The 24,960-nt window shown below is 42.0% G+C and overlaps 1 protein-coding gene across 3 annotated transcripts in view; it reads left to right on the top strand.

Annotated features, from left to right (window-relative positions):
* ABCC4 (ATP binding cassette subfamily C member 4) overlaps nucleotides 1-4,901 on the top strand; it is a 270,180-nt gene extending 265,279 nt beyond the window's left edge. For all 3 annotated transcript variants that reach the window (XM_047871810.1, XM_047871800.1, XM_047871820.1), the window contains one exon: nucleotides 3,100-4,901. In XM_047871810.1, coding sequence (XP_047727766.1) covers nucleotides 3,100-3,207 — 108 coding nt within the window. In that variant the 3' untranslated portion in view covers nucleotides 3,208-4,901. The remainder of the gene's footprint in view (nucleotides 1-3,099) is intronic.
* The last annotated feature ends 20,059 nt before the right edge of the window (nucleotides 4,902-24,960 follow it).

Below are 24,960 nucleotides of genomic sequence, written 5' to 3'. Positions count from 1 at the left end.
GTTTAGTGAAAGTGAACTGGCAAGAGTCTGGAGCCAGAAATCACCATATTGAACCCATGTAAATGAAAGGTCACTTGCTGGCCTTCACTCATGCATGGGCAGCTTTTATTACTCTGTTGCTTTTAGTAAGATCTAATTCCGTGATGGTTGCTTTATTGACAAGCCAGCGTCCATTACTACACCTAGTTTGAGCCTCCGTTAGAGCACCTGTAATGAACCAGACCCAAGAGAAAGAGGGGAAGAGGGACAAGAAGCCCAGTACTCACTGGGCATACGGTCTGCTTGCCCTGATCTTTAACTTATATGGTATTGTTCCTTTTAACCTTCACAACTGTATTAAGCTGGCATTATTGCCCCTTTTAACAAATGGAGGAATTGACACCCAAGAGCCCAAGTGCCTACTCAAAGTCAACAGTTAGTGAATATCAACTTTCATAGGGTTTTTTTTTTTAAGTTTATTTCTTTTGAGTGGGAGGGAGGCAGAGAGAGAGAGAGAGAGAGAGAGAGAGAGAGAATCCCAATCAGGCTCCACACTGTCAGCGTGTGTCAGTGTGTCACTGTCAGCCCAGCGTGGGGCTCGAACCCACAGACCATGAGATCACCACCTGAGCCGAAATCAAGAGCCGCTTAACCGACTGAGCCACCCAAGTGCCCCCTCTCGTAGTCTGTTAACTGTCTTTCTGCCTCCCCGGTGACCATATTCACCGAATTAAAGGTGTCTCGGCTCCAACTCAGGGGTTCTGTAAAGATAAAACCAAAACAGCCACAAAGGGCCTCCCAGCTGTTTTGTTTTCATCATTTAAGCGGGTGATGCTGCTACCTTCTGTGGACCGAGGGGCCACTTCTCGGAGCGGCTTCGTAATCACACCCAGCACTTCACTTCAGTCTGCAGTTTGTAGCCAGTAATTAGTTCCTATGAGGTAAGTCACTGTCTCACCTGACAGGTGAGGCCGCCGGTATGGAGAGGGCTTGAGTGATTTCTCCAGGGTCAACAGTGAGTCCCAGGAAGAGCGGATGGAGATGGACCTCCCCATCCTAGGCTGAGCCTACGGCACGGGGACCCGTCACCCAACTGCCTTCATAACCCACACCCTTCATAACCCGGGAAGAGGAGGGCTCCTCTCTTGCGTGTGCTGTTAGCTGCAGTGTATTCCCGGCCGTGTCAACACATGAGGAGAAGAAGGGTCAAATCAAGGATTTTATACACAGGAAGCTCGCTTTCAGGGTTTAGTTTCAGGTGTCTCAGACCACGAAGCTAAGACCATTTCAGTGAAGCGTTGCCAATAATGACTTTCCTGTATAAAAAATTACATTCAGAGGGTGATAGGGAAAGGAATTGGCTTTTTTGGAGAGGACTACCAAGCAGTAGAAAAGGAAAAGGTACTTTTATTCTTCTGGTTGTTTTTAGTTTCAACAAGATACCTCTTTTTTGGGAGTGCATAAATCTATAACTGTACAAAATATGGATAGCTTTAAATTAAAAAAAATTTTTTTAATTAACACCCCCCAAAGGTATTTTTTTAAATACTTGTGTTATAATGGAAATAACTTCAGATTTCACCCAGTGAAGTCCGAACGTTCTTGGAGAAGGCCTCATTTTACTCACAATATTTCATATGTAATGTTAGTTTTGGAGTAGCAACTCTGTAAGCAATAAGAGAAAAAGAAAGTACACTTAATCTGAAGGTAGATGTCCCAGCAATTTTCCTTTTTGTATGTGAAGCCCCTTCTCTCCCATGATAACTTTGTTGATAGCATCCACACATATATTTGGAGCCAGGTGTTGTAAAATAGATCCGGAATCGTGTGACTTAAGAGACCCAGCTCATGACACGTGTCAGCCTCAGATAGATGGTACATTTTCTGTTTTAAAGACTCAAACAAAACTTTTCACATTCTTCTTTGGGAAAAAAAAAATTACATCTGAAGTCCTTTTTCACCCAAACACATTTTGAGATAAGAGCTCACAAGTCTTGACATTATTTCATTTTGTTACGCGCATCTGTCAAGGAACCGAGATATGATACAGCTACTAAAAACCGATGATTGTGGAACAGAGAAACTTGACAGCATTTCATTCCCTTTATGTTCTGATTATACATTTATCAGAAAACCTGTATCTCTTCTAGTTCAGCTAGAAATTGGTAGAATTCAAGAACTCAAAGGCCTGGCAAAGAACTGTCCTATTATTTGGTATCATCTTACATTTTAGAGAAGATGCTTGGTTGAGTCATTGTTAAAGCTTTTGCTTCTCTTTTCATTATTGTGGCCCACTATCCACAGATCACATTTGTATAGGCCCTATAACTGCTCTGCCGCACAAATTAAACGCGGGGATATTTCATACATATACGCCAGCATTTCAATGCTTGTCAATCAGAGTTTATAAAATATAGGGATTACAACCTGATATTAACATCCAAATCTATTGTGCTCATTTTATGTGTGAAAATGAGAAACCCTCGTGCAGACGCTATATTCCCCAGCCTCTTTGTCACCCTGTTTTTAATTTATCTCCAGGTTTTGAGTCAGTAAAATGATTTTGCTTTATCAATTTAATGTAGTGATAAAACATATCTACGAATCAGAACGATCAGAACCAAAGTGGATCTACAGGTTGTTTGACATTAAGCCCCCGCCCTGCCGAGGGCATTAATAGGGCTGCTTTCTTCACAGAAGGAATATATCATTGTTGTGGGTTTGTTTGTTTTTTTATGGTATTGTTTTTATTTTCATTATTTTTTTAAGTCTATTTATTTTGAGAGAGAGAGCATGCACGCAAGCAGGGAGGGGCAGAGAGAGAAGGAGAGAGAGAATCCCAAGCAGGCTCCATACTGTCAGCCTGACAGAGCCTGACACGGGGCTCGAACGCAGGAACCGTGAGATCGTGACCCGAGCCGAAACCAAGAGAAGGACGCTCAATCGACTGAGTCACCCAGGCAACCCGTCCCCTATTTTTTTAAACTTTACTCCAGTCGTGATGTGATTCACTTCACGTGAAGAAATAGACATGGAAATGCATCGACCTGGGGAGGAGGGCTTGAAAACCTCTAAAGGTGTTCTTTTTATACCTTTTTTGTGGTTCTTCTTTTTTTACAGGTGTACTTCAGAAGGAACTATCCAGATCTTACTCACAATGGCCATGTGGCTCTGAACGCTTCCAACGGACAGCCCTCAGCCTTTACAATTTTTGAAACAGCACTGTGATTGCACCACGGCATCAAGTCTATTCCAGAGGCATTTTTCTAATGGTTTTTGTACTGGGTCAGTTCTCTTGTACTTTTTTTACACTAGCAAAAAATATTTACATGTGCAAGGTGTTTATTTGGAGTGCCCCTCCAACTTCACCCAACGATTTCAAACTCTAGCAGGATGATTTACTATTTTTTTATTTATATGCTATAGTATTTTTTTTTTTTTTCTTATCCAAATCACAGGTGCAGGACACCAGTAAAAGCTGTCTACCAGGTTTGGTGCCTTAAGAGACTTCAGAGCCAGAGCTCATTTTGTAAGGCATAAGACAAAGTTGTCACAGACTTTTTTCTTTCTTTCTTTTTTTTTTTTTACTGGCCCAAATTCTATATAACTTTCCAGTTATATCAGGGATTCTATTCACTTGAAGACTGTGTGAAGTTGCCATTTTGTCTCGCCACTTTTTTTTTTTTTTAATGTAACTAGGATCCATTACTTCTCCCTAAAGGCCTCTGGTTGAAATAGTACAGCTAAATCTAATAGGAAAAACCAAAAATAAACTTTATCTTAAGTGACATTATAGTAGAGTCTACCCCCTTCTAAAAAAGATACATGCTTAAAATACAGGAGGGCAGTATTTAATTATATGTTCTGAAAGGCAAGGAAGAGAAAATAATGCTTCCTCAGAATTGGAGCCATGGCCATGTAGGTGATTTGATAATGAAGGACACAAATGTGATCATTGATCATCTTCTAGATTTGCAGGACTCTGACATGGTAACTGCCGTCATTATGGAGATAGTTTCAAAAAAGACCAAACCACAAGCTATAATTCTGGACTACAGCATAGGAGTCTCATTTGGATTTCTGGTTTACTAATAACGGACGGACTATTGACTATAAGCCTTTTGGCTTAATGTTTATTGAAATCCCGTCTCCACTGTGTGTACGAGCTCTCCTGACTTGGTGAGAAAAACCGAAAATCATCACAAACAGTGGCTGTAATTGTGCAGTGTATTCTCAGGCTGTATCCAGCAGGCTCCCTTTTATGAACCTGCCCAGGTTCTTTTCCCTCTGACCACTAATAGCACTTTGTTTAAGTCTTTCTGATGAGTGAGTCAGCAAACCACTGTACTTCCTAAGGCCTGCTGCACTTTATTTGAACCATGGGTCTTTAGTTTTTCTTGACGGTGGCTGTGGTATGTGAGTTCGGATTGCTAGAGGTTTTACTGTTGTGGTTTTAAGTTGGACTCTCGTGACCTCGAGAATAAGGTGTAACCACCCTCAAGTTGCATACATTCATATTTATGCTCTCATATCGTAGATTTTCAGACTCTTTAAAGAAAGAAACAAATGGTTTGTAGCGTCAAGCCTTAAAAAGCACTCAAGGCAAACTACACAACATTTGAGTGCAGTAGCTATTTGACTCCTTGTATTTAGAAATAATATGGTTAATGTTTAGTTCAGTAAGCCACTAAGTTAATAGTCATGGATAGTATTTCATGACACTGAAATGGCAACAGTGATAGTTATGAGGCTTGTTGAAACAGTGGGAGACACTGCAAATGTGTATGTGATTATTTGGTCTTTAGAGGTTAAGGACAGTTTAAAAAAAAACATGTTTCTATTTTATTTCTATTTCAGTGTCATCATAGAATTTTTTTAATGAAACAAAATTCAGTTGAAATAAATGACCGTTTTCATCTCCATTCAGAGATCTGTGTTTTGTTCTTGGAGGGATTACTGACTCGTGTTCTTGCTGTTGAAAACCCACAAGTTTTCCAGAGATCAAAAAATAGTTTCATTATCAACTGGTTCTCTCAGCTAACTGGACGTAGCACATATTCTAAGTAGACAGGTGGGTTTCAGGCGGCCCTTGAGGCAAGCCTAGGTGTACTCTCACCCAGGAAGGGAGACCGTATTAGCTTATGCCCTAGGCTGGGACAAGTATTAAATTGTTGAGGTTTTTGTTGTTTGAAGGTGACTTTGCACTGAACTCACAGGAAACATTTATTGCTGCTACATTAAAACACTGTAGAACATGGGTTCTCAAAGTGTGGTCCCTGGACCAGGAGCATCAGCATCACCTGGGAACTTGTCAGAAATGCACATTCTTGTGTCTCATCCCAGATCTACTGAATCAGAAACTGTGGTGCTGTGGACCAGTAATCTGTGTCTTAACAAGGCCTACGGATGATTCTGATTGAGAAACCAGTGCTGAAGAACATCAAGTACTCCTAAAGCTCATTAAGAAGAACACAGAAAGCCCAATTAGAGAAATGGACAAGAGACTTAAATAGGCACTTTGCAAAAGAGAATATCCAAGTGACCAATAATTGGAAAAGTGCTTACCCTTATTGGTTACCAGGGAAATGCAAATTAAAACCACAGTGACATAGCACAAAACACCCATGAGCACGGCTAAAATTTAAAAGACTACCGATGGGGTGCCACTGGAGCAATGGGAACTCTTATATAAAAGTGTGTATAAAAAAGTGTATGTTGAAAAAACTTGGGAAAACACTTTGATGGCATTTACTCAAGCTGCATACCCTGTGATCCACACACATGTGCTCCAAGAGATGTGTTCGAGGACGTTCCTGGAAGTATAATTCCTAGTAGCCCCAAAGTGGAAATAATCCAAATGCCCATCAACAGCAAAAAGAGAATAAACTGATGCGATAAAATACTCCACACCAACTAAAGCAATTAAATTACATCAGTGACACAGGTGGACCTCAAAAATTTAAGCCTGCCCCAAAACAATATAACTCCATTTACACAAAGTTCCAACATAGTTTATACTGTTTAAAGCCTAACAGTTGCTTTGGGAAGGTAGAAGATGTTGGTAATTGGGGGAAGTAAAAAGGTAGCTTCTAGGGTATTTAAGGTGTCTTTCTTTCTTTTTTCTTTTTTTTTTTTTTGGCCACGTGGTGGTTAGATCAGTATTGGGTTCTTCATTTATTTTCTGCACTTTTCTGTTGCATGTGCCATTTTGCAATTCAAAAAGGAAAATTCTCAGCCTTGTTTTTCTTTTAGAATATCATTCAAATCCAGTAGCTAACCTGCATCTGGGAAAATTACTTATGCTGAGTGCTTAGGATAAGAGGCTGTTGACACCTTGTCCTGTGGCCCATAGCTAATGACCTCATTTGAAGCTCTTGGTACATGAGAGGTCAGGGTCTATATTTTCTGTGGCTAATTAATAAGCTAAACCTCACTTCATCTCCAATTTCAGGGGAAATTAAAAAAAGGAACTGTAAGATTTTTCTGGGGTTTTTTTTTTTTTTAATTTTTTTTTTTCGACATTTATTTATTTTTGGGACAGAGAGAGACAGAGCATGAACGGGGGAGGGGCAGAGAGAGAGGGAGACACAGAATCGGAAACAGGCTCCAGGCTCTGAGCCATCATCAGCCCAGAGCCTGACGCGGGGCTCGAACTCACAGACCGCGAGATCGTGACCTGGCTGAAGTCGGACGCTTAACCGACTGCGCCACCCAGGCGCCCCTTTCTGGGTTTTTTAAAAACCACTTTATTGAGGTATGATTGACATAAAAACTGTACATATTGAATGTGTACAACTTGATGAGTTTGGAGATAAGTCTACACTCTTAAAGACATCACCACAGTCTATGCCATAAGTGGCTTACCCATCGCCTCCAAAAGTTTCCTAACACCATAAGTGGTTGCTGCCTGAACTTATGAAGGAACTATTTCAATCAATTCAATGCAGTGAATTAGACTTGTTAAGAATTGTGATAATTTGGTTAGGTAATGATTAACTTAGCTGGTTACCCTGTCCCTGTGTGAGCTGATGAAAATCTGTTGTTTGTTGTTTTTTGTTTTTACGGAGGGTTTGACTAAAGATACTACCTGAGTATTTTGTTTCCTATCTAATTCTGAAGTTTAATCATGTTCCGAATCTTATGCCTTGAAGTGTGTGAAATTTAGCACCTGAATGTGTAAAGTCACTTTCCACAATTCTGTTTTGGAGGGTTTTCGAGATACATCTTTACCCTAGAAAACTTAGGGCATTCAAGACACCACTTCTCAAGAATAAATTGTAAAATCCCTCTAATGTAGTTCAGGGAATGGTTTAACTTACAGTTGACTGAAAGGAAAGACATCTTTCACTTGGAATGAGGAAAACTAAGAAAGTTCAAATTAACACAACAAAAATCCTAAAAGCCATGTTAATGGTTAACCCATGTTTAATGACAGAGTGAATTCTCAAAAGATCTTTCATTGAAAATTGATTGTCCATAAAAGGAAATTATATTCTCCATCAGAAAGTTATAAGACCACATCATTCCACAAGTACAGGCTGAAAAATAGTCATAGGTTTTCTCAAAAATTGCAATAAATTCGTGGATTCGCTTTCACAAAATATGTGTTTTATTGGGCGTTTTGATCCTTATCAAATTGAGTATTTTAAAGGATAACCACATTCACACACAAAGTCTTTCTTTACATTTTGTATTTTATTTGGGAATTTAGAAATAAATGTTAAAGTATATATATATAACCAATAATTTTCACTCCTTTCTTGTTGAACAAGAAACATTAACTCTCATGGGGCGCCTGGGTGGCTCAGTCAGTTAAGTGTCTGACTCTTGATCTCAGCTTAGGTCTTGATCTTGGGGGTCATGAGTTCAAGCCCCGAGTTGGGCTCCACACTAGGTGTGAAATCTATGTAAATAAATAAATTAATTAAATAAATAAATCTCAAAAATCTAATCAAGTACTGGAGTCTTTTTTGATACATGTTGCACTTTGGTTCTCCGATACAGAAGGTGCTAGGGCAGTAAATTAGCACCATCCTTGACAAAGATGGGATATGGTCACCCTGTAGCCAGGTGGCCTTACTTACATGCTTGGGTTTCTCAGCCTCTCTGAACCTCAGCTGCTTCATCTGTAAAGTGGATGTTTCCTGCCCTTGTATAGTTGCTTGGTTGGGGTGATTGTTGGGCCAAGAGCATCCAAAGAAACAGGGTGGACTCATTGACCTTGTATAAGAAGAGGGTCCCCTCTTCCACCGAGAGAGGAGAGCAAGGTAGGTGTGGATGAAGGTAGATTTGTAGACTGTATGTAGAAGGTATATTTGAGGAGGTCCTCATCTGATGGCCTAAAACGAACTTCTTACTTCACATGTAATTGAAAGGAAACCAGCACAAGCTCTGGAGACAGTCTTCCAGGTTCAAATACTGTCTTGTCTGCACGTTGGCGGTCTGGGTTTGGATAGGAGTTCTGCCTGCTCGTTGTGGGATCTTATGGTCAGGAAACAACATGCTATGCTTCAATTCCTTCGTAAAGTTGGGGATGGTACATTTCTCAGAGGGCTCTTGCAAAGGCTTAACTATGACTGTGACACAGTGTGTGGTCCGTGGACTAGTGCCAGTCACGAACTGTTTGCAACCAAGAATTTCAAGAAAACTAGAAGCACTTTAGCCATTTGACTTCGCCATGACATCCGAACTCAGGATCTGTGGAATCTTGTCCAACAGGCTAGAGAACAATTTGGTGAACTTCCATGGTGAGGAGTGTGTGACCCGAGCTATACACTAGCTGTGAGCAGTAGAATCTTGTATTCGTTTGCAATGGACTGGAAATTTAAATTAGTAAAACTGATTTCTTTTTTTTTTTTTTTTTAGTAAAACTGATTCTTAATCCCAGACAGCTGAGAAGCATTGCTTTAGAACAATGCTGAATATGTAGTTAGCTCTCAATAAATATTGGCCTCTTTATTAATTGTTACCATATCATGCAAAAATCATTCCATGATATGTATGTTTAAAATTTGACCTCCTAGGCTTTCAAAAGGTTCTATTCTACATTTGGAATATTTAATAACATTAAAAAGTTAAAAAAAATTCTTGCTCAAAGCTAAGAGTTTTTTCCTTAGTCTAAAAAGATACTTTAAAAAATAATACAGTGCTTGTGTTTATACCCACTATATCCTTGAATCTACAGCATGGTCTTGGAGAAGGTACCCGGGGACACATCAGGCCACTTGAAAAATCCTTTGAAGAACTTAAGGTTTTATGTGTAAGCTGTTGATTTCTCTTCAAAAACAGAATATGGATTAACTGAGCTTTTGCTTTTTAAATCTAATGTTGCTAAGGAAAATAACCTCATTTCCCCCCCAAAAACTAAAACAGCAGTCTGTGTTGAAAAACAGTTACAAACATACGATTTATTTGATTTTAGAACTTAAAAATAACATTAATAAAAGGAATAACATGTCCCAGCCCTATAAGACCTCCATGTATACTCCCGGCCCATCTAACTTGCCTTGGGGGTCAACATTGGGATTGTAAGATTTTTTTTAAGAAGAACCAAGATCAAGACGTAGATACACTACGAATGTTTTACAGAAAGCTTACGTTGGATGGTTCTAAGTTCAGTCTTTCATTCAGCAAGCATACTCCTAAAACTCGCCAACTCAATTATCCATCCCAATAGATGGAAGTTTTGGGTATTCCAAAACAGTGTTTGATCCAAAAGCTAATCATATTTAATTTTGGAGGGCATTACGTGAAAAACATTTTTTAAATTAAATTTTGCAAGCTACCTAGACAAAAATTAAAATGAGTCTCTGTGAGACAGAGTTTATATCATGTTAAGAGTGCTATAAGAAAGGAACAGTCCACAGAGGATTGAGGATTTTTAAAGTTAAGTTTTATAACACCATGGCTTTTTAAAAGTCCATGAGTCAAAACTGATTCTAATAAGATAGGTGATAGGTAGATAAAAGGGAAAGCTCTTTTCCGCAGTGAAATACCAACTAATAGATGTAGGAGGATGGACAGAAAAAGTGCCATGTTGCAGCCATCACTGTCAGAAATCAGACAAAGCCCAACATTGGCTGATAAGTGAATATAGGGTGAATGGGTTTTTTTGCGGAAAGGGGTAGGGCATTTTCATGAAATGAAAATATCTTCCCGGACGAATTGGTTCACAAGGGAGGAATTGTATCTTTTTAAAGTGGAAAAATCTGGCAGGCACCACCCTAACCAAGTGATCAGAGTTAACATTACTAGTAATGGACCAAGTGACACCCTTGTCTCTGGGTGGGTGAGGCAGTGATGACAAGGCATCATTTCTGTGGTATTTCTGCCTCTCCACAAAAGAAAACACAAGTATAACGTAAATCAAGTCAACAGACAGACAAACCCAAATTGAGGACATTCGACAAAACAACTGGCCTGTGCTCTTTATTTTTTTAAATTTTTTTGAAGTGATCTGTACACCCAACGTGGGGCTTGAACTCACAACCCTGAGATCGAGAGTTGCACGCTCCACTGACGGAGCCAGCCAGGTGCCCCTGGCCTGTATGCTAAAAATGTCAAGGACAATTAAAGGTTGAGGAAGTATTTCATAATAAGCGGAAACTGCAAAGATATGACAATTGAATGCATTGTGTGATCCTGGATTTAAAAAAGTTTCAATAAGGACAGTACTGCGATAAATGGTAAAACTGGAATGAGAACTGCATAGTAGATAATAGCGTATCAATATTAAATATCCTGAATTGATTCATACCATGGTTACTTAAGAGAATGTCCTTATTCTCAAGAAATACACACTGATGTATTTAGCAGTAAAGGGTTATGGGGTCTGTAACTTACTTTCAAACGGTTCAGTAAAAAGGATTATATATATGTTATACTGTATTATATATTTATGTTATATCATCCTGGATCAAAGTGATATGTCTATGTATCTATCTTTCTTGAAAGGGAGAAAGCAAATTAGTTAAAAATGTGAAGTGAGTTAACCTAGTTGGAAATTCCACAGGATTCATTGTACTATTACTGCAACTTTTATGTAGATACAATTTTTTTTTTCAAAATAAAAAGTTAAAAAAAACAACAACAAAACAAAAACAAAAAACCTTCCCCCAGCTCAACCACAAAGTGAAATCTCCACATTCGGATAAGCAAGAGTTGGCTCTAAGCGGTCCATAAAAATCACCAGATAATTTAAGTTTTGTGAGCATGGTTGGCACAGCTCCGTCCAAGCTGCGGGGATCCAATCCAGCTTGAAGCAAAAGCCCACCTTCCCCGCAGTCAAGGTGCCCCCCCCCGCTAACCAAATTATTTTTCACGTAGGCAGGATACAGCATTCTGTGACGTTTTAAGGATACGGTAATGTCAAAGGCAGACTCACTGATGGGCCAAATTTCCAGGACTGTCATGCCCTCCACTGTTGGAGGGGGCGGCCGCCTCTGGTTGCCCCCTGAGTTCCGAGTGGCCGTTCTGTCAATAACAGAAGAGCAATTAGGAGTGGGTGCCCGGGACCTGCACAGACAGTTGTGACACAAAGTGCTCTTCATTGCCATTCAACAGAAGCACTGTGGATGATTCCAAACCATGTGTCCTGGCGTAAATTCATTTTTTTCCAGAAGGCTCTCTGTCTCCTGTGATATGTAGATATTTCTATCTGGAGTTCTATCTGGAGTTATTCTGGTCTGCATTTTCTTGATCTGAAAATAAACTAACTCCTTTTCGTTAGTTTCCTTGAAGATCTGGTTTAACTGATCTGATTCTGCCACCAGTGAACTCGATAAGAAAATGTCATTGCTATGCTGACGCTACTTGTAAATGTAGTAACCAAAGCCAACACACGTGCACACAAGAGAAGGATATTCACTCTAGAATTCCTTTCCTTCAAATAGAAAACCATTTTCAAGAAAGTTCACTTTGGCAATTTGAAATCATGCTGAGAAATAAGGATGTCTGATTGCACCAAACAGATGAACATCTCTGGTCACTTTACAGTCCAATGGAAATTTGATTTCTCTTACTAAATATTTATAGTTTTTCTTCAATAAAATAGTCTTTCCAAAGATAATTTAATGGTATCAGTAAATACTCGTTATTTAATATGAAATGAAAAACATTATCTAATTGATAACACTTTTGTAAAGCACATTTGTATCTTTAAAACTCTGAAATTAAAAATAAAACTGAAATCAAATAATCAAAATGTTAACAATAGATATTTCTGACTGGTTTATTATCGCTGATTTTTATTTTCATTTTTTATTTTTATCCTCCAAATTACCCTCAATATGGGTTAATTCTAAGGTACAGAAATTCTGTAAAGAGAAGCCTTAGTGCCTCTTACAGTTAGGATAGCGAGTTTATATTTTATTTATGAATAATGTCTTACTGTCCACACAGATGCTCCCAGCTTCAATATCTTTACATCGGATACTCCGTTAGCTCATGAGTTGTACGGGTTCCTTAGAAACATTTTGTACCATGGTCTACGTATCTTTCCGGTGTTCTCCTTCTCTAGCAACATCTGGCCAGTTTGAAAATTCCAATGTATTCCCATAAAAGTACAGGTCACGTGAGTACTAGACTTCCTTTGCATTGGAAAACAATTTTTGAGCGACACTTTTAGGACAAATAGCCATCCATTTCTAAAACCATGAAGTCTTTTTTATAAAGACATAAATGTCACCATGAAAGGGGTAAAGAGAAAACCAAGTTAACGGTGATGAACTCAACTTATTTTGTCAATGCAACATCCAAACGGCAAAAATAATGGTCTGCCATGTTTCACATCTAGGTTTTACTGACATTTTGGCTTCTAAATTACACAATGGGTCTAAATTTGCTACCACATGTCTTTTGGGGAGGCACCTAAAATCAAATTATCAGGCAAAGAGAAATGTTTAGGCAAACTTCCCCAAGAAACTTGGCATTTCCCCATATTGCAATAATGTTTGAGCTTTTGATTTGTATGTTTCAGGGCAAAAATGCAGACGATGACTAGGAACCTAAGACAATGACTTGTTTTGGTGGAATTTGGACTTTCAAGTCTTTCTCAAGCAGGGGGGCTCCAGGGGAGAGGATGGGTAAGTAGACTGTATCAACAAGCCAGCTCAGCCATAAGGTCCGTGGCTGGACATCAACAAGTGCCGTCATTGAAGAAGGACAGGTTACCTGTCTGTAGGTAGCTTTGGGTTCTCTTCATTGCTTTCTCAGCTTTGTTCCCTCTCCCACTAAGTAGAACATGATTCCAGCTTAAAGAGTTTCCTGACGATTGATCTTTGGATAGAGATAGTACAGCCTTTTTGAGAACTAGTTCTGTATTGAAGTCAGCAGTAGCCACTCCTTACCTAACAGAGATATCACCATATTGATTTCATCGGTGCCTTGAGCCTGCCTTCAAAGCTAGGTTTTTGAGAAGGTAGACCAGGTGCCAACCCATGTACTGGGATTGAAGGAGCCCTGGGAAAATCCTCCACCCAAAAGATGTTTTCCACTGATGCTTGAAGGGCCATCATCAGTGACTCATTTGTATGGATACCTTGTGCTCTTTCTTTGAGATCCTTTTAAAAAATGAGATCCTGTATTCTAGTGAAGGTGTTAAATGTGAAGTCACGGATACTTTAAGGTGAGTTGACCATATTGCTTTCTCCCTAACAGAAGAAGCAATGGATATAGCACACATGATTTTGAGGAAGTGGTGTTTGTGACTCACCTGGAAGGGAAGGGCTCATCCTTAGGAAACATGACAGAAACTTCACCAATAAAGATATTTCAACAATCATGTTGCATAATGTCGAACACAATGAGGGAACTGCCAACATCCTATATAACACATAAGCAATTGAATTCGGCTTCACTGTGTGTAGCCGGATTGGACCACCACCTACCTGCCCATCTTGGCCATTAAGCTGACTTATCCCTCAAATCCACTCTGGGTCAAAGTTGGTTCAAGGATCTTGTAGGATTTGAGTTCGAGTTCATCATTTTGGGGAGAAGGAACATGAGAAACCAGGCTTGCTTAGTAAAGGGAGGTCTTTGCGTCCCTAAGGTGCCAAGGGAGTTTTTGAGGGCAGCAATCCTCTTTTATCAGAGCCTGGCTACACATGGCTTCTGGACCATACTAGAATAATCAGTGTCAGGTGAAAGAATGAATGGCTTTCATACTGAGTACTAGTTGAACACGTTGAACCTTGTTTCGGGCAAACAACTGTCACCTGCATCTCAACATCAAAAAAATTCAGATGTAGTTCAAACTTTTAGATCACTGATTGGAGATGTGTATTTATATACTAAGTGTGCTATTTATATCAATCATTTCTCTGTGTGTGGTTTTTTTTTTTCTGCCTTAATGTAGAAAGTGTCTACTCCTGGCAGGACCCATTCCTACTATTTTCCAGCCCAGAGCAAGAGAACAAATGGAGGCCCACATATCTCATGTCTAGATAGGTAAGGCTACAATCGCACTAACAAAACGTTCAATAAAATATGTTTTGTCCTTCCACCTTGATAATCCTTCAGAACCACCTGGAAGGCCTCATTCACATTTAGAATTCTTGGGTTCTCAGAGTTCTGGGCTGAAATGTGGAAGTGGGGAGAGCTGTCCCATGCCCACAGCCCACACCTGGGAAAGCCTCATCTGCACAAGTGAGGACACCCCAGATGGCACAGGCAATTCTGCCCACCCATCCCTCCCCTGGCAAATAGGCCTCCCAGGCCCAGGGCTACGCTCACACCAGTGCTGTCTGATGATGTAACCCTTTCAAGGATGGACGCCGGCAACAGGGCCTTGCAGGGCCTCCTTCAAGTGGGCCAGAGCCATTGGGGGTGGGGCCATTCCAGCATCCTGGCTGCCCTGAGTGGTCTAGACCGGTGCTTCTGGATCTTTAATGTGTGTAAAATCCACTTGGGAATCTTGCTAACATGCTATAGATCAGACAGCAGAGCCTGCATTGCACATGCTTCCGGGTGATGCTGAGGCTGCTGGCTTGTGGACCACACCCGGGTAGCGAGCCCCGGAGGGAACAGGCCCTGGGTGGCTGTGTCCCCTTGGCTCTCAAGACGCTTCATCCCATGGGGACTGGCCATGTCAGCACCAGACGCCTTTTGCCCGGTCTAAGGGTGGTTCTGGCCCCTTGTTTGCCCGTGTTCCCATTGCATCAATGGGCTCTGTTCCCACAGTGCGGGGCCCTGGTCCTCCCCCAGCTCTGCCACCACCACCTTTGATCTCCCACCCACTCTCCCCAAATGGAGTTTCTCTTGGCTCCTTTCCCTGCAGTGTTCCACTCCTTCCCCCGCTTTTCTCTTACGCCACACAACAAACGTAAAAATAACATTTCAAAAATGTTGAAAATTAATGCTGATGAAATCGTGTTTTTGTTTTCTTGGGAGGTAAGCAGGCAGTAACAACCCTACATGCAGTCTCTCCAGGGCCTAGCTATGATTTGGTAACAATATCATATCTGCTCACTCATTGCCTGAAATCACGAGTTCCACACCTAAACGCTTGCTGAATTAGAGCAGACTGGATTTTCCTCCCCTATTTTTATTTTGACAAGGCTGCGAAAGCTATCTCCCCATCTAATGGGATCAAATAGGCTGCTAAAAATAACTCCTGCAAGTTTGTGTTACAAATGGGAAACTCCTCTCCCCATTCCTGCCTGTTACTCCGAGGAAGCTTAATCCTTAGACTTGTGTTCAAGTATTTGCACTGGTTTGTGTTCTTTTCTTCTTCCGAGGCTGTTTTTCTCTATTTGCCTGAGTTATTTGAACAGGTGGCTTTGCACAACCTATGCTAATGTGAGGCTTTTTGTCTGCTTTGGGATTGCACAGGGAGTCGTTTATGGGAGAAATGTTTCTTTCTTGCTATACGATTCACACCTGTTCTGAGAATCACCCTGCGCTAACTAGAATACCACGCCAGAGAGGTCTTCCTCCAACTGGTGCCCGGCCCGGGAAAGCAGAGGCACTGCTGACCGCAAGGAGGCACGAAGCCACCTTTTTCTCTTTTCTCGCGCACGTGACAAGCAGCCAAGGGCCGTGTTGTGTGGCGTTGTGTGGCTTGGGGTTAGGTGTCCCTCTCCCCCCTCGCTCTGTCCGGACGTTGAGCGGACAGTAGGGATCCCTGCTGCGAAGGTTGGGGAGGGGAGGGGGGCCCTCGCCGGACGTGGCCAATGTCGTGGCGCAGGTGGGCACACGAGGCCTCCGGGGAGCCGCGGCACACCGTGGCCGGCGGCCTGAGCGCGGCGCCGGGGTCCCTTTGTCCGGGGCCACCTCGGGCGGGAGCATCGGGCGCGGGCCCGGAGCCGCGTCTGGCGGCCGATCACAGGCGGGCGCCCGGGGACGCTCGGCGCGCGCGCTCCCTGGCCGCAGATCACAGGCGCCTGCCCGGCCCGGGAGCCCGCCTGCTGCCTGGAACGCGATCACAGGCCGCGCCTCCGGGCCCCGGGGGCGGGGAGGGGCGCGGCACGGCCCCGGGGGAGGGCGGCCGCGGGCGCGGGCGCGTTCCCACGGGGAGGTCCGGGGCTGCGCGAGGGCTTCTCCGGGATCCCCCGCAGGGGGTCCTCCGCCGGTGGGAAGGCGGCGTGGCGCGGCGTGGCGCGGGGCGGGGTGGGGGGGCAGCCCTCCCGCGGCTGGGGCCAAAGGGAGGCCGCTAAGGGGTCCCAAGAAAGGCTGTGTAGACGCACCGCCATCACTGCCTTGCGATAGCCACCTAGTCAGGGGCGCGCTGGGGATGGGCTTTTCTAGAACGTTTTTTGAGGAAACTGCATTCTTAGTTCCCTGGCCATAAGAAAAGAAAGAATGAAGTGAGGGGGCGGGCAGGCTGGGAAATAGTTTAAACAAAAGTGGGTGTGATGATGCCCAGTTGGTTCACCTAGCTTTCCACTCCTCACCTTTGCGCTGTAGGTGGGCTCCCGAGCTGCCTTTCCTACTTCACCGTGTGTGTGTGTGTGTGTGTGTGTGTGTGTGTGTGTGTGTGTGTGTTGCGGGGAGGGCAGGGGAAGTGCCTAGTCCTCTTCATCTCTATTGATGACCTATATACCTACCTTGACCGTCAGGTCCCTTATCCCTACAGGAGGCCTATGAAAGCTGGCATCTGGTGCATGAAGGTAGGGGTTCCCATCCAATGGACAAAGGCCACAGGAACTGTTGACAGGTAATGCCCGGATGCATATGCTTACCAAACATTACCTGTAAATGAAACCAAATGAATGTCCAGAAAATAGTGCTGTTTTCAAATTTATGGAGGGGTTCAGACTAATAAATTATTTTAGGGGCACCTGGCTGGCTCCGTGGGTTAAGTGTTGGACTGTGGCTCAGGTCGTGATCTCGCGGTTTCGTGGGTTTGAGCCCCGCATCGGGCTCCGTGCTGACAGCTAAGAGCCTGGAGCCTGCTTCAGATTCCCTGTTTCCGTCTTTCTCCGCCCCTCCCCTGCTCAAGCCCTGTCTCTGTCTCTCAAAAATGAATAAACGTTAAAAAAATTATTTTAAAGTGTAACCGAATTCAGGGTAGCACTCCTCAGGAGGCATTTGTCACATCAACAGAGCACAGCTGTGCAACTCAGTGTGCTGCTGGTAGGTGGCATCGCGGCTACCTTCTGGGTATCCAGCCACACCTGCCCCGTTGAGTGGCAGCCTCTTATAACTGTTTTGGGTTGGCCCAAACCAGTGGTTCACAAGCCTGGCTATACATTAGAATCTCCTGGGAAGGATCTCTGACGCCCAGAAACTCCAATAGCAACTGGATGGCAATCCCTGGAGTGTGGGGTGACGCTCACGTGCAGTGGCATTGACAGTCGCTGGTACAAACCATCAGAGGACCCTCATCCCTTTGCCACAATGATTGGTTCAGAGATGGGTAGTGGCCTGAGGCCCAAGCCAGTCAGCGTCTGATCAGGTGAGCAGCCGGGATGAAATACGGGGAACCAGAAAGAATATAAGCAAAAATACGGAAATATGAAATGCAGTGTATACAAGAGTAAGAGGTTCAGACGCCAGAAGCACAGAGGGTACGTTATGGAAGGTGGCGGATGATGAGGTTGGAAGATGAGTCTAAGAGGTTATTATTAAGAGTTCTAACTGGCATAGCATATGGATTTACTTTACAGGGGGAAAGAGAGCAAAAATTATTCTTAAGCCTAAAAATTACATGATCAGATTTGGTTCTTGGGAAGGTAATTTTGGTGTCACTGTGGAGTAGGGATCTAGATGGAGAGAGAGGAGGGCCCATAAATTAACCAGATGGACGTGGTGTCTGGGGAAGAAATGCCCAGGACTGGGGGAGTTACAAGACATTCCAGAAACAGAGGGTTTCCGTGTCACTTGAGAGATGTGATCTTGGTATAGAATTCTTCTTACTTACCTTCGTCACAGTGGCCAATAATGTTTTCTAAGGAGGAGACACCGGAGGAGGGAAGGAAATTTTCCAGACTTGAAAAACAAAACAAAACTGCAGAACAACGTGAAAAATTATAACACACTGTCAGAACATTATCGGGAGCTCAAAAAAAAATCACAGATTAAACGCCAGAAATTATCAAAATTTCACGGATAGGCCTTTTAAAAGTGGGTTTATTGAGGTCAACTTTATATAACATAAAATTCACCCATTTTAAATGCACAGTTTCATGAGTTTTGAAATGTGTGTAGTCACATAACCAGCACCATAAGCAATATATGTAACGTGTCCATCACCCCTAAAAGTTCTCTGTGTCCCTTGGAAGTCAAGCCCCTTCATACGCCTCCAGCTCTTGGCAACCACTGATCAGGTTTCAATCCCTACAGCGTTGCCTTTTCCAGAATATCAGATAAATGGAAGCGTACCGTTTATAGCCTTTTGAATCTGGCTTCGTTCACTTAGCGGAGTGCTTTTGAAATGCATCCAGGTGATGGCATTTATCAAGAGTTAGTTCTTTCTTATGGCTGAGTAATATTCCATGGCACGTATATATCACCATCTGTTTCTCCATTCGTCAGTTGATGGACATTTGGGTTGTGTAGTGGGCTCAAGAACCTGCGAAAATTACTTCATGTGGCAAAAGATGTGATTGGGTTAAGGATCACGAGGAGGGCTTTGTCCTGGGTTATGTGGATGGGCCCTGAGGGCCAACTCCTATGTCTTCATAAGGGAGGGGCGGGGGGCGTTTAGAGGTAGACCCATGGAGGAGAGCAACAAGAGAGAGGCAGCCACAAGCCAGGGAACACCAGAAGCTGGAAGCCACCAGAAGCTGGAAGATGAAGGATTCTCTGCCAGAGCCTCCCGAGGGAGAGCCGTCCTGCCTGCACCTTGACATTGGACTTCTGGCCTGCAGATCTGTAAGAGAATAAAGTTCCGCCCTGTTAAGCAGTGAATGAGAATTCCAGCTTCCCCACATCCTCACCGACACCTAGTAACGTCAGGCGTTTTTTAATACAAGTCCAGACTTGAGGTCTAGCATATAATAAAGTCAATTTAAAAAACTTTTTTTTCGCCATTCTAATGGGTACATAGTAGTATCTCATTTGGTCTTAGTTCACATGTCTTTCCTGGCTAGCGATGTTGAACACATTTGCCTCTCTTTATTTCTTTGGCGAGAGGTCTGTTCAAATCTTTTGCTCAAGTTCTGCTGGATCTTCTTTTTATTATTGAAAATTTATGTGCCTTTATTATACGCCATTACTGACAATAACTTATACAAATGCAACTTTATACTATTGAACCACAATATGACAAACCACGTAAAGAATAAAATAAACGTCTTTCAGTTTATACTTTGTATTATACTATACTGAATAGACTTTTAATGAACTCTATTTTATGTCTCTTTATCAGGTATTAACATTTGGAACAATGGGACTGAGTCAGAACTTCGTATCAGGTGCAACATCAAGTCTATTCATTTATTTTATTTTTGTTGGAGCACAGAGGGTGTTGTAGCAAAGGGAAGAAGAACACAGATGGCATATTTTGCAATATTTGGGTATCTTTGCAATGGGCTCCTCCAAAAATCATTAATTATTTCATCTTGGAGAGCTCACCTTCCAGTTTTTCAGGATCCAGAGGCTGAAATTATTCATCTTCACTCTGAACTGCTCAACTGTTTGTTCAAGTCCGTAAGATCGGCTTTTTGTTAAAACTGCCTTCTCTCGGATACATTGATGAGAAAAGGTGAGTGGGATAAATGTTCTAACACATAATGAGCATTGAATACTGTCACAATTGTGTGCTGCGATTATAGGATTCCTAACAGGCTGCTAATTATTGACTAGACAGCATGCCGCCGTGAGTTAGCAAATATACTCGCTGCAGATCCACAGGAACCCTACATGAATGTGCATCAGGTGACCTTACTTTCTGGTCTCCCCAGGTGTGTTGTGCCATTTTTAAAGGTAGGTTATCTGAGTTTGATATTGATCATATATATGGAATTTTTTGCGTAGCATTTTTTAAAAGAATTGCCCATTAAGGAGCAAACCGGTACCAAGCAGATCCACATCCATTATTTCACAGAATTTTATCTAAACTCTCAATCAGTTGAGGTCAAACTTTAGCATGTGTAAATGTCCCCTGGGGAAGGAGTTTGTGACCGTGCAATCCTCAGCAGGAATCCTGATTCACTTGGTCTAGATAGGGCCTCCCCATTCTGTCCAACAACTTCTAAAGGTTTATCAAGCTTTGAGAAAACACATGCAGCCCTCAATTGTCTCAAAACGAGCATTGTTAAATTTTCTGATGGGATTTCTTCAGGGGTACAGGGATACAGGGGTGGGAATTCAAAAAATTATAGTCTAGTAACAAGCAGGGGGGAAAATACATAAATCAAGAACCATGTAACAACAAAAAATCTCTTCCTTCCTCCCTTCCTTCTTTCCTTTTTCTCTCTTTTTCTTTCTTTTTCTCTTTCTTTCTTTCTTTCTTTCTTTCTCTTTTCTTTCTTCCTTTTTCTTTCTTTTCTTTTCTTTTCTTTTCTTTTCTTTTCTTTTCTTTTTTCTTTCAAGTGCAGCAATACTGTGTACATATCAGCACTGGGTACAAATTACAAACCCTAGGGTTAGTTGGAGCCATGCTGTCCTGGAGGGAGAAGAGCCCAGTTCCTTGTCCTTAATGCCCACAAATGGCCTGTGCATGACCTTCTCAGATCCAATGGAAAGGAGCACTTGGGGGCCCCCATCCAGTCGACGTGGGTCTCTTCGAGGCTGTGTTGGTTGTCTGGTACAGTGGGTCCTATCCTGGGGTTTGTGGGGACTCCTCGAAGGGAGGGCAGGGCCGCACGTAGCTGCCTCTCCCTTCCCGTCCTCCATCTTGAGAAACAGGGAAATCCCCACTGATCTCAAAAGGGTTGGAAAACCCCTGGGCTGGATACATTCAAAGGCATTTCAATTTTACAATTCAGTATTATCTATAATGTAAAACTCAATGCAGATAACATTTTGGTTAGAGGAGACTGAGAGAAAAGGGAAAGAAATATAGAAGTATTATTAATAAAGGCAGCAGACAGAGAGATGAAAACAAAATGATTTTGCTTCGTGATTCTGTCACCCCCTTCTGTTTGCTGTCGTAGGGAATTTAAAAAGCTTAAAATCCACATCATTATTTTACAACTTCATTCATGATTAAGGGTCTCAAATTTGCCTTGCTCTTAGGATGACCTTAAGCCAAATTCCTCTCTCCATTCTCTCTCTCTCTCTCTTTTTATGTTTATTTATTCATTTTTGAGAGAGAGAGACAGAGCACATGAGAGAGGGGAAGTGAATACCAAGCAGGACCTTGCTGATAGCACGGAGCCCGATGCAGGGCTCAAACCCGCGAACAGTGAAATCATGATTTGAGCTGAAACTCAGACACTTAACCAACTGAGCTGCCCAGTGCTCCTCCTTTCTGTCTTATTTTAGCTTTCCTTCTTTCCACTAAATAGCCTTTAATAGCAAATTTATCAAAGTCTGGGGTAATTTTATTTGGCTACTCAATTGTACACAATGCATTATTTCAGCTACTGTGGAAAAGGATAAATGGCCGTGAAATGTGGAAAGTGAACTGTTGCCAATGGCTAGCAAACTACGGAGAGGAAGTGCCGCTTGCCTTTACAAGCCACGTTGTAGAAACACGTTTAAGTGGCAAGCAACATAACAGAGAATTGTACACAAGCTGCGACTTTGATTAAAACCGGGTCAAAATGGACGCACCAGTTCTGTGGCCTTGAGCAAATTACTCAACCTTTGTTGACACTGGATTATAACTTCAATTTCTAGCGTTGTGGTGATGACATAAGATCATATATGCAGCCTATAGTAGTTGCTCGATAAATGACAGGTTATTAAAGGTTAAACATTTTATTTATTTTATTTTTTTAAATTTTTTTTGAAGTAGGTTGAATTTTTATTTTTTAATTAAAAAATTTCATTTTAATTCTAGTTAATATACAATATTATAATAGTTTCAGGTGTACAGCATAGTGATTCTACAATACCATACATCGTCTGGTGCTCATTATGGCCGGTGTACTCCTTACTCCCCCTCACCTATTTCACCCATCCCCCCACCTACCTCTTCTCTGGTAACCATCAGTTTGTTCCCTGTAATTAAGAGTGTTTCTTGATTTGTTTCTCTCTCTCTCTTTTTTTTCTCCTTGTTCACTGTTTTGTTTCTTAAGATCCACATATGCGTGAAATCATATTGTATTTGTCTTTCTTTAGCTGACTTATTTCACTTAGTATTATACTCTCTGGATCCATCCATGTTGTTGCAAATGCCGAGCTTTCGTTCTTTTTTTATGGCTGAATAATATCTCATTACATCTATCTATCTATCTATCTATCTATCTATCTATCTACCTTCCTTATCCATTCTTCAGTTGATGGGGCTGAGCTGCTTCCATAATTTGGCTATTGTAAATAATGCTCCTATAAACATTGAGGTGCATGTATCCCTTTGAAATAGTAGTTTTGTATTCTTTGGGCAAATACCCAATAGTGCAATTGCTGGATTGTAGGGTGGTCTTATTTTTACTTTTTGAGGAATCTCCACACTGTTTTCCACAGCAGCTGCACCAGTTTGCATTTCTACCAAGAGTACACAAGAATTCCTTTTTCTCCATGTCCTTCCCAGCATCCGTTGTTTCTTGTGTTATTGATTTCAGCCATTCTGACAGGTGTGAGGTGATATCTCATTGTAGTTTTGATATGCATTTCCCTGAGGATGAGTAATGTTAAGCATCTTCATGTGTCATCTGGATGTCTTCTTTGGAAAAATGTCTGTTCCTGTCTTCTGACCATTTTTAAATTGGATTATTTGTTTTTTGGGTGTTGAGTTTTATTATTTTTTTTCAATATATGAAATTTATTGTCAGATTGGTTTCCATACAACACCCAGAGCACATCTCAAAAGGTGCCTTCCTCAATACCCATCACCCACCTTCCCCTCCCTCCCACCCCCCATCAGCCCTCAGTTTGTTCTCAGTTTTTAAGAGTCTCTTATGCTTTGGCTGTCTCCCACCTCCCACTCTAACCTCTTTTTTTTCCCTTCCGCTCCCCCATGGGTTTCTGTTAAGTTTCTCAGGATCCACATAAGAGTGAAAACATATGGTATCTGTCTTTCTCTGTATGGCTTATTTCACGTAGCATCACACTCTCCAGTTCCATCCACGTTGCTACAAAGGGCCGTATTTCATTCTTTCTCATTGCCACGTAGTATTCCATTGTGTATATAAACCACAATTTCTTTATCCATTCATCAGTAGGTTAAACATTTTAAAGCTGCCAGTTTATGTTGTCTGCAAGCCAGTTTGCTTGTCGTCGTCACCTATGGAACTTAAAGGGTCTGCTCATTATCTCAGACCTCCTCAGTCCGAGTCCCCAGGTGCATGCATGGCCCAGGCATCTTGAATTTTTTAAAGCTGGTCAAAACAGTTTTGTCAGTGGTGCTGTCCATGGGCTAGCCCACCAGCAGCACATTTTGTGACAGGACGGAGCTCTGCTGTCAAAAGGAACTGGAAATGATGTGCTTCTGCTCATAGGAGTTTAGCTTTCTTTTTGCATTGGGGTTGTTTGAAAGCTAGTCATAATAAAGAAACCAGGCTGTGTGGAAATATGGCTGATTCTAGGGCTGGGGCAGGGAAGGTGCAACACGGGCCTGGAGCATCTTGAATTAGCAGAAGGTAAGGAAGTGCTCCAAAACAAAACATTGGGGCCACCTAAAAGGGACACGAGCCAACCTAAAAGAGCTCTGAGTGGCCAAACCTGGGACAATTTGAGTAAGAAATACTGGATTATAATCCAAGGCATAAAATAAATATCCATGAGTCCATATTGATATGAAAGAATAATCGAATAACTAAGTAAGTAGGGAGAAGAGGTAAATATACTGTACAGAAGAATTCCAAATAGTTTGTGTAGATATCTCCCCTTAAGCAGAGGGAGCTCCTTTCCCTGGGTGTGGGCTGTGCTTAGTGACTACATGTAATGGGGTATCCTGGATGGGCCCAGAACAGCAAAGGGACATTAGGAAAAATGTTGCCTCCTTGTTTGTGACAGGTATACCATAGGAAGGTAAGATATTAAAATAGGGAAACTGAGTCAGTGCAACTTTTCTGTAAGTCTAAAAGTATTCTCAAATAAAAGTTTAAAAAAGAAAACAAAAACACCTGGTTATGGGGCACATGGGTGGCTCAGTTGGTTGAGTGTCCGACTCTTGATTTCGGCTCAGGTCATGATCTCACGGTTTATGAGATCGAGCCCTGCATCAGGGTCTGTGCTGACAGTGTGGAGCCTGCTCCAGATTCTCTCTTTCCCTCTCTCTCTCTCTCTCTCTCTCTCTGTCCCTCTTCTGGGCCCAAGTTCTTTCTGTCTCTCTCAAAGTAAATCAATAAATTTACCAAAAACAAAAAACAAAAAACCTGGTCATAAAAATGGATGTGTTCATTATATAAAGCCTGAGGCTATAGGACATTATAGCTGCCATGAAAAAAGTCAGGCCATGGTCAACTAAATTTAGCATCTATTAGGTGTAAA

This window comes from Prionailurus viverrinus, chromosome A1 (genome assembly GCF_022837055.1).
Source record: "Prionailurus viverrinus isolate Anna chromosome A1, UM_Priviv_1.0, whole genome shotgun sequence".
Taxonomy (NCBI): domain Eukaryota; kingdom Metazoa; phylum Chordata; class Mammalia; order Carnivora; family Felidae; genus Prionailurus; species Prionailurus viverrinus.
The sequence above is the reverse complement of the archived record's forward strand: the minus strand, read 5'-3'. Positions and strand labels throughout refer to the sequence as shown.